Source organism: Muscardinus avellanarius (genome assembly GCF_963383645.1).
Source record: "Muscardinus avellanarius genome assembly, chromosome: 12".
In the NCBI taxonomy this organism is placed as follows: domain Eukaryota; kingdom Metazoa; phylum Chordata; class Mammalia; order Rodentia; family Gliridae; genus Muscardinus; species Muscardinus avellanarius.
This window is the reverse complement of record NC_137798.1, coordinates 52,708,021-52,718,102: the sequence shown is the minus strand read 5'-3', so window position 1 is coordinate 52,718,102 and position 10,082 is coordinate 52,708,021. Positions and strand designations below refer to the sequence as shown.

Genomic DNA, 10,082 nt, shown 5'->3' with positions numbered 1-10,082 from the left:
TTTCCATAACTAAGACTTATCATGGGCTGCTTTAGTCCATGATAAGAGAGTATTCGGAAAAGCTCCATGGACCAGACACATTCCTAGTTCCCATCTAATAGAGGAGCTGCATTTTACTGGCCCATGAAACCACTGTGCTGCAGTGTGCAGGGATGATCTACTTATAACAGGCAGAATCATAAGACAATTTTTTTTCCCTACAGGTGACCATTGAGCAAGCTTCAGTCATTTCCCTTCGGAAATGCCACACATTGAATTCCATTTCTTGAGTGATACTTCATTCCACCTAGTGAAAGTGGCATCTCCTATATAAGGGATCCTCAGCACTGTCTCAGGCATCCTTGGGGACCCTCTCAAAATTCTTGGTGTCTCATAGCATGTAAACCCAGAAGGTAAGCGCTAGCTCACACCCTATAAAAATAATATGCACAATTCACTTAAGCGAGGGAAAGGACCTTGGTGGGAACACGGAGGGCTACTCATTTTCTGGTGCTTGGGGTCCCTTCCCCCAGCAGGAGAATTGCAGTGTGTTGTACCAGTTGATTATGGGGACAGATAAATGCATACTGTGTTCCAGATTTTCTGTAGCAATTACTCTGGTAACACATGTATGAATGCTCGTTTTTCTTTTCTTTTCTTTTTTTTTTTTTTTAAACCATTTCAGTCACTTCCCTCTCCTGTTTGAACACTGAGGAATATATTCAACAAAGTGGACTGCGTAAACATTAAATGAGTTAAAGAAACGTATCACAACCACTCCTGTGTTCCCTAATTCCCACCACTAATTTTTGGTGAAGTGGTCCTAGCGTAGATTAAAGATGCTTGCGATGCTGTAGTCCTTGTGTTAACCGCGAAATTTTTAAGCTCCTCCTGCATCAGAGCTGGCTCTGCCCCAGTGAAGGACCCTCTTTCACAAAAGGGGAAAGATTTTCCAAACAGTTAACTTTGGGAGCCACTGCATATAAAATAAACTAACCTCTGAACTCCTAGCACCCCCCCCCCCCCACCGGCCTCCCTGTCATTGTCGTGATCATAAAAAAAAAAAAAAAGGACTTAAAAAAAAAGGAAAAAAAAAAAAAGAAATGGGGAAGAAGCATTGCGCTTCCAATCTGTGGCCTGCTCTGCCCTCTAGCCAAGCAGAACCGATCCTGGGAGACCTTGGGCAGCGAGGAGGGTTCGCGAGTCACATAATTACCGCCACTCGAAGGTGAGGGCGGCCCTGGGCGAGCCCGCGCGGCCGCGGCGGGCGGCAGGAACCGCTCAGGGCCCCCGCCCCGCCGGGCTCGAGCGGCCGCAGGGCCTCGGGGGACGCGGGAGGCCGGACCCCGCGCACGCCGGCCGGGCCGAGCCCGAGGCAGAGCCGGGAGGCGGCGGCGGCTCCGCTCGCTCCGGCCCTGACGTCGGCGGCTGCGGCTGGAGCTCGCGCCCTCGCAGCACGCAGCGCGCAACGTGACCGCTCCGCCCGCCGCGCCGCCGCCCCCCGCGGCGCCCCCCGCGCAGCCCGGGACCCCGGCCCGCCCTGGGGTGCCGGCGCGCCGCCAGCCGGCCGGGGACGCCCTCCGCGGGCCCGCTCCGCGGCGCAGCCCGGCGCCTCCACCCGGCGGGGGCGGCGCGGAGGGGAGAGGACGCGGGCGCGGGTGGGCGCCGGGGACGTGCGAGCCCTCGCTGCCGCGCGGCGGAGCCGGCCCCGCGCCCCGGCCGGCGGACCGCTCTGCAGCGCCGGGCTCGTCCCGAGCTCGTCCCGAGCGGCGGCGGCGCCGAGGCTGCAGCCCGAGCTCGCGCGCCCTGCGCCCGGGCCGGACCCTGCGCCGCGCGCTCCCCCGCCCGCGGCCCCTCCCCACCGGCTCCCTCCCAGCCCACTCCTCCTCTCCTTCCTCCTCCTCTCCTTCCTCCTCCTCCTCCTCCTCCTCCCCTCCCCGCCCGGCGATGCGAGTCTGGATCGTGTAACCGGATTGGCGTTGCAATGGCAACTGATGGAATGGGAGACGGCCGGGCGGCCGGGCTGGGGGCTCGGGACTGCGGGCCGGCGGGCCGCCGCCGCCGCCTGACGCTCCTGCGGGGACCTTCGCGAGTTACTTTGTGAAGGCGAAGCCCGGGCAGCGCGCCCGCTCCGCGCCGGGTCGAGGCCCCTGCTGCTGCCCGGGGTCCGCGCCGGGCACCCGCGGCCGCCGCGAGCGCGAGCCCCGGACCCTCGGCCGCCGGCGGCCCCCGCGCTCCGCCGCCCCCCGCGCCGCCCCGGCGTCTGCGAATTTTTTCTTTTTTTTTTTTTTTTTTTTTTTTATCCCAGGCGCCCGGTGTGAGTGCGGCGTGCGTGTGAGCGCGTGTCGGGGTATTGTGTTGTGTGTGTGCGAGTGTGCGCGCGTGTGTGCATGAGTGTGCGGGGCGCGGGGCTCCTGCGCTCCGCTCGCCGCCGCCGCCGCCGCCGGGGAGGGACGGACGCCCCGCGCTCGCCCCGCGGGCCAGCGCCGCCCGGGCACCTCGGCCCGGCCCGGGCGCGGGTGCAGCGCGCCTGGCCGGCCGCCGGCCTCCGGAAGGTCCCGCCGCGTCCCCCCTGGGCTGGACATGTCCATGTCCACGTGAAGATGGATTTGGTGTACGGGCTCGTGTGGCTGCTGTCCGTCCTCCTGGAGGGGATCTCTGGCCAAGGAGTGTACGGTGAGTGGAGCCGCGACGCTGTGCCGTGACCTTGTGGTTCTTAGGCTAGAAAAGGGCTGCGGAGCCGACATGCACGACCCGCGCTCCCCGGCCCCTCCCGGCGCGGCATTTGATTTACACTCCATCACGTCCCTGGGAGCGCGGCGGCGGCGGCGAGCGCGCTGCGGATTGGGCTGCGAGCGGCTCCCCCGGCGCCGCGACCGGGGCTCGGAGTTGGGCGAGCTGGCGGCGCGGCGCTCCCGCGAACCCGCGGCGTTCGCGCTGGGTTTATCCCCGCGGGGGACCCGAGCGCCGGCAGGCTTTGATTTAATAGTGGTTTGGCTCCTGACACGCCGCGGTGTCGTTGCCGCGGTTCCCCGAAGGGAAGCCTCGAATGTGACCCCCCCGTAAGTCTTCCCACCTCTCTCCGCCCCGCACCCCCGCCCGCTTCCCCCGCTTCTTTTCGCTTTTTTTTTTTTTCCCTCTTCCCGTGAATGCCTACATGACTTGATTTTCCGGCTCAGGAAGTGGGCTGACAGTTGAGTCGCGCTCTGCACCAGCCGTTGCCATGAGCACTGACTTGGGGAAGGGAAATAGCAGGCAAGATTCTCGGTGCCAGACACAATTAAGGGACATGTTTGTGTGAATGGAGGCTCAGATGCATGAATGAACGCGCGCCCTAGTCCGCGCGTCAGGGCTGCTCCGGGGCAGGACACCAGCTCGCGGCAACCCGAATACGAGAGAGCACAATCTCAGCCCTTAGCCAGCCAGCAAACCTAGATCTGGGAGGGCTGGGACACCGAGTGGCGAGAGCTTGTTAATTGGATGGTTTTGAAGTCCTCAAAAGCAAATTCAGGTTCCTTTGCCTGTCAGCAGTTGGCACTCTTGGCTTTCAGCATTGAAAACACACACACACACACACACACACACACACACACACACACACACACACACACTGGCCTTGGCTAATAGCAGGCTGAAATGTCAAGTCTTCTGGGACAAGCAGGCGGTGGTGCCCCCAAAGAAAGAGAACTTTTATGTTCCCAACTTCTGTTACAATGTTAAGGTTAAGGGGCAACTCTGGAGGAAATAGTAAAGCTAGGACTCGCCCACAACTTACTCCTGTCCGGATATCCATAGAATGTGTGCTGGAGATTCTGTACACTTTGTCTTTGCTTTCACTCTGGGGTTTAGACTCCAGCACTGCGGGGCTAGGTCCATGCCTTTGGTTGCCCCAAGACCAAAAGGCCTGGGTATGTGACCAAGGGTCAGAGCCCTCCTGCAGCACCTAGAACTGCCTTGTGGAGTGGTCAGGGCTGCCAGTGGTCCTCGAGTCTTCAAACTCTGGGAACCTGTAGTGCGCAGGGGGCGATGTTTGAGGATGGATGTGGCTGAGCCTTTACTCTCCACTCCTGGGCTGAACAGTGCAGGGTGGGGGGTGTCTCCAGCAGAGAGCTGCTGTGGTGCCTTCTGTGCTCCATCTGCCACTCCCCTTTCCTGTCTTCCTTCCTCTCTCTTTGGCTAGGGCCAAGAAACCTTCACTTTCTGCCACCTTATAAGCATCTTAGTTTCCCTTCTCCCCGCCCCCTCCTTCCCCAGTGAAAGATCACTTTCTGGGTGGCGGCTGCAGAGGCTGTGCTGTGTCCGCGGCAGCAGTGGTGGTGGGTGGGTGTTGTGTGGTGCTTGAGTGCTGGAGAGAGGCGCTGAGGCTCCTCAAAGCTTGACTGGCTCCTGGAGGTGGGGCCTGAAGAGCTCAGGGATTTACTTAGTGCTCTTGTGACACTGCTGGACTCCCTTGTTCCCCAAGCAGCCTAGAGAGGCTGGGATTCTTGGTTGCTGGAGATAAAGCCTTCTCAGAGGGCTGCTCCTTAGTCCTGGATGGGCTGAATTTCTGACATCCATATCTAACTTTATATGTTGCTCTGGTTAGTTAGATAATCCCAGCTACAAGGAGTGTTTTGTTTTGCTTTTTAAACTGTATGTATCTTTATGCATGTGTGTGCACATTGTGTGTGTGTGTGTGTGTGTGTGTGTGTGTGTGTGTGTGTGTTTTGGGGACTAGATAGGAAGGGGGGGCACTGGAACTGTGAGGATTAGAAAAGGGATAGTTCCATTTTCCTGTCACTGCTGGCCATTCAAATAATATGTCTTGGCAAGTCCGCTGTTGGGGGTGGAAAGAGTAAGTTCTAGTCATGGAGATTAGTGGAAATTCATTGCATCAGAATGCTCCTGAGCCTGTGGCCCTTAACCATGTAAGAGAAGGCTACTCCAATCACTACTGAGCTGCTGGTTGGGATAAAGGTGGTGGTCTTTGTTTTGATAGTGATGTGGTTATTAGTCACTTAGCTAGGAATAAAGTTGGCTTTGTATAAAAATATTAATCATTTTTCCTGGCCATGATAAATGTGTCAGATATTAGGTGGGTGAAAAATTACATATCACTTTTTAAATCTGTTGTACATATCACAGGAATTGAGTTCTCAAAGTGTGGCCCCTAATCCTCAGTGTCAGCACCATCCTGGAGCTTGCAGCGGTGCAAATCCTGGGCTTTGTGCACCAGAAGCTCAGTGTGGTACCCAGCAGTGCCTGCTCATCACCTCAGGTGATGGTGGAGATGCTCACTGAAGTCTGAGAGCCTTGGGCAGGGGCTTGCATGTCCCTTTTCTTGATTTTGTGAATTAGGACCTTTCTTAACCTGTAGGAGTTTTGCTATTTTTGTTGAATAATTTATACAGAAGAGAGTAGCATATTTTTATTTAGCTAGGAAGACATTGTTCAATTGTAAAGAACGTAGATACGACTTACTGTGAGGTTATAAAGTGTGCTTTGAAATTTTTATAAGAAGATCTTTGAAAAAGAATAATTTGTAAAGCAGGACAATTCTAAACTCCAAAATCCTAGATAGGAACATGGCTAGTATAAACCTGTGTTCCTTTATTTGTCAGGTGTTAAAACCATTTGTACTGCATACAAAGTATCATTTCTTAACATTATCCTCTGGTAAGTAGGTCCAAGAGGAAATAAAAAACAGTTTCTGGGTAACTCAGGCATTCCTTCTCTCCCTTATTTCTGAATGAAAACCTCTGAGCATGAAATTCAGATTTTAATTTTTAGCAAATTAAAAATATTTGTGTTAATGCGTGGAAAATATTGTCTTGAGTAATATAATCTTCCTATTATGCTCAGTCAGCTTGGCCTTTGTGAAAAGTACTTAAGTATAAAACTTTTGTTAAAGACCTAGGGATATATTGTCATTTTTCTTGGCTATTGCTTTGCAGACTAACTATACAAACATTTTCATGGGGTGTGGTGCTCGGGTTAAAGAGATAACTCTTTAACTGCCTGTATACCTACCACGATAATTCTGATTGCCATTACATTTCTTAAAATTAGATGGGCTCTGTATAGTCCTTACATATTTTATATCGGCTCTGACATTGCAGTAGATTAAGTGATTAAAACTCACTTCTGAAAGATTACAAAAACAATTTCATATTAAGAGCAGCACTGAAATTATTTATTTATTTGCAGTACTGGGAATTTAACCCCTGAAATGCCCTAACTACCGAGCTAAATCCCTGGACTTTTTTTTAATTTTTATTTTTGAAACAGGGTGTCACTAAATTGCTCAGGCTGGCATTGAATTTGTGATCACTCTGTGTCAGCCCTCAGAGTAATTTAGATTATAGGTATGTGCCATCATAACTGGCTAAAAATGACTTTCTTTCTTTCTTTCTTTCTTTCTTTCTTTCTTTCTTTCTTTCTTTCTTCATTTGCATAGTACTGGGGATGGAATCCAAGGGCATTCTATCTTCAAGTTCTATCTCCAGCCCTATTTTTAAATCATTCTTTAGTTTGAAACAGGGTCTCAATGAGTTGCAAAGGGCTTCAATAAGTAGCTGAGATTGTCAGTGAGCTAGGATCCTCCTGTGTCAGCCTGCCAAACGCTGGGTTTACTATGCCTGGTTTAAAATTGACTTGGGCATGATAGCAAACGTTTGTAATCCCAGTGCTTGAGAGGCTGAGACAGGAGGATTGCACAGGTTCGAAGCCAGCCTCAGCTACTTAGTGAGGATCTCAGCAACTTAGTGAGTCCCTGTTTCCAAATGAAATATAAAATAGGTCTGGGAGTATAGCCCAGAGGTAGAAAGCCCCTGGGTTATACCCTTAGTACCACCAAAAAATTTTAAATAAATAAAAAAAATAAAATGACTTTCTTAAGTAATGTATTCTATGTCTTTGAATTAAAGAAAAAAATTACTTACACTAAAATATTTTCCCCAAAATACTATTAACTTTTGAAGTTTTCCTTGAATTTTCTTTACCACTGAAAACCAAAAAGTCATTAAATGAGCAGCAAACTGGTATCTATTTTTGGCATTATTAATTTGGTGTACTCACATTGCACTAGGCTTAGGATAACAAGTTAGAAGCAGTGCAAGGAATCTGAATATAAGCTCCAGCTGTTTACAGATCCCTGAAATGCATGTGACTTGGTACACTGAAGCCTTTTTCTAGTTCTGAAAATTGTCTTTGCAAGTCATTTTGTGTCGAAAAGTTGTTTGGGCTGCTAAAAAGTGTTTCCTACAGATCATGTTTATAATAATTGTTTAATATTGAATCTCATACCTTCTACAAATTGTTCAGTTGGCTTGCTAAAAAAAAAAAAAAAAAAAATCTTAGCTGGGCGTGGTGGCGCTCTCTTGTAATCCCAGTACTTGGGAAACTGAGACAGGAGGATCACAGGTGCACGGCCAGCCTCAGCTACTTAGTGAGGCCTTTGGCAACTTAGTGAGACCCTGTTTCAATAGTAAAGAATAAAAAATAGAGCTTAGGGTTTATCTCAGAGGTAGAATGCCCCTGGGTTCAATCCCCAGTACTGCATAGAAAAAAGAAAAGGAAAAAGAAAAGAAAAGAAAAGCAAGCAAGCTTCTCCACTGGCCCACACTGTATTTTTAATTCTTGTCATCATGCTTTTAATTTTCAAGGATGTTATTAAAATTTTACGACTGCCTTAGCATAGACAAATACCCAATACCCAAATGAAAAACAAAATAAAATTCTAAATCAGGATAGTTTTAGTGGGAAAAAGATCAAACAGTTACTTGGTACTCTTAAATTACTAATGAGCTGTCCAAATATAGCTTCCAGGATGTGTTAAAATAAATGAGTAGGGTAGATTTATCAAACACATGTGTTTGTTGACATGTTAGCAAGATATATTAATTCAAATAATAGCTAATCTCACACAGTTTAAGCATGACACTCTAGGCAAAAGCTGGACAGAAATGACTTGGCAGAATTGAGGAGGAGGAGATAAATGAGACAGAAAGGATCTGGAAGAAATTTCAGACTGTTGGTGTGTTGAATTTGAGAGATAGATTGATCTGATCTGTCTTTGATAACTGGATGAGGCCCTATTAAAGGTCAGCAGGCTATGGTAGCCAGTCTGAAAATATTCCTGTCTTATAAAGACAAAGTTATCCCAAGGTACCTTGATTGAAATTTTGTCCAGTTTGGATTTGGAGAAGCCCTGAAACGAGACACTGATTTTAACTGTACCATAGTGAGGATGGCAGCCTATCAAAGATGAAAACTTAGTTTCAATAAATGCTGCTTAAAAAAAATTCTGAAGTTCTATAATATAAAATTGGTTCTAACCTTCCTTCCCACAACTCACCCCTGTTCCTACACACTCACACAAACTTTTGTGACCACCTTGGTCACCATCACCAAAGATAAGTAGCGAGGCTGTCCATTGTATTTGTGGATTACTTTTTGTCCACTCCAGGTTGTCCTTAGTGGTTCTATTACCAAATTTTCACTGGCAAAGGGGCAGGCTATTTAATACAATGTTCCTTGCTTGTGTCCCCCTATATATACCCTGCTTTACTTATTTTATACAATGTTATACAATTTTATTGTTTATACAAGGTTATACTATGTTTACACAATTGTAAATGTTTATACAATGTTACTTTCTTGTATGCTGTGTATCTTGGGGAAGTCCTAAATTAGATTTAACAGGTAATAGGAAGCCAAAGAAACATTTTATGTGACTAAGTCAGAAATGTTGCCAAGGTTAAGAAAATTCAGAGTCAAAGGTAAAGGTTTCAAGATCAAGTAACTCCAGTGGATAGATACCAGATAAGGAATTCCAGAAAGACATTCTTATCACTTTTATTGTCTAGGATTCTGATTCTTCATATTTATATCATTATTATGACTTTTGTTTTATAGCTTATGGACCAGCTTATATCATTTTTTGAAAAGCAGGGTACAACAAACTTTTCCAAAAGTGTTCTTTATATTCTTTCAAGATTCACTATCTTAATGTAATTTGGGTAGTGGTCATGGGGATACAATTATAGCGTGCATCTTGTGGGTTCAGTTTATATCTTTTTAAAATACTTTTACTGGCAAACTGAAATTATACATCCTAGTGAGATTCAAAGTGATAGAAACATACAGGTACACATCACTTGGTGTAGTTCCCTCCACAACCCGTTTAACTCCCCCCTTTCCTCCCATACATGTTAGTGAGATTGGTAACGATACCTTCTTAGAGCGACATGCCATTTGAACTGCTTCCTTCCACAGCCCTCTATTTCCCCTCTCTACCTCCTGATCTCCTACTATTCTAATTGTCCCTCTCCTCATTAATCTGAAGTTCTCTTTATTTCTGTTTTCTCTCTAGCTTCCACATATGAGAGAAAACTTGGCACCCTTGATTTTGAGTCTGGCCGTGTTAGGAACCATGGTCATGGGCGACTTTCCAAATACAGAAGTGATTGATCGCTGATATTCTCTGGCCAGGTCTTCATGCTTTGGGGAGATCTGGCGAAACCTTCCCATGGGCTTAAGGCTCATAACCTACAAAGACAATTGTAGTCACAGGAACCGACCTAATCCTGGAACTGAGCTTCAGAGCTTGTGCTCTTTGGCAGCTAAAGTTGTGATATCTATTAAGCTGAGCTTAATTTAGGGAGAACTTCCTTACACTTCTTGTTGGGCGTTTTGAAGGAACATGCAAAGTATCATACTGAATGTATTTCAGGTATGAATAGGTGAGCACTTTTAGCTTCATTTTAGTTGCTGTTGACTGAATAGTCTCGCAGAATAAAATTTCACTTGTTCTGCTTCAGTGGTTGTCAATGCAAATATATTACTTAAAGCATACTGAATAAGTGATTACATTCATAGAGAATTGCATTCTATTTTTATTTTCAAGTTCAATTAATAAACTTTTGACCTTGTAAAACCATAAAGTTGTGACAAGAAACTTTATCATCTAAGCATCCCACTAATTTTAAACATAATGGTTTGAGCATTGTGTTAGGCAGTTAGAGGTCCTATGCTATTTATAAATATCTTTTTTCCAGAGTCCAGGTGTATTCACTGAAGAGATATTTTTCTTATTTTTTCTTTCCTTTTTAAAAAATTACTAA

General features: G+C 47.5%; 1 protein-coding gene across 2 annotated transcripts in view; it reads left to right on the top strand.

The window, feature by feature from the left end:
- Positions 1–2,369: 2,369 nt before the first annotated feature.
- The window catches only part of MDGA2 (MAM domain containing glycosylphosphatidylinositol anchor 2), a gene marked incomplete at both ends in the record, with an annotated part of 848,361 nt that continues 840,648 nt past the window's right edge, over positions 2,370–10,082 (top strand). The window contains one exon of one of the 2 annotated variants that reach the window (XM_080707341.1): positions 2,370–2,655. In XM_080707341.1, the coding sequence (XP_080563467.1) occupies positions 2,370–2,655 (286 nt within the window). The remainder of the gene's footprint in view (positions 2,656–10,082) is intronic. The other variant, XM_080707342.1, reaches the window with a different exon arrangement.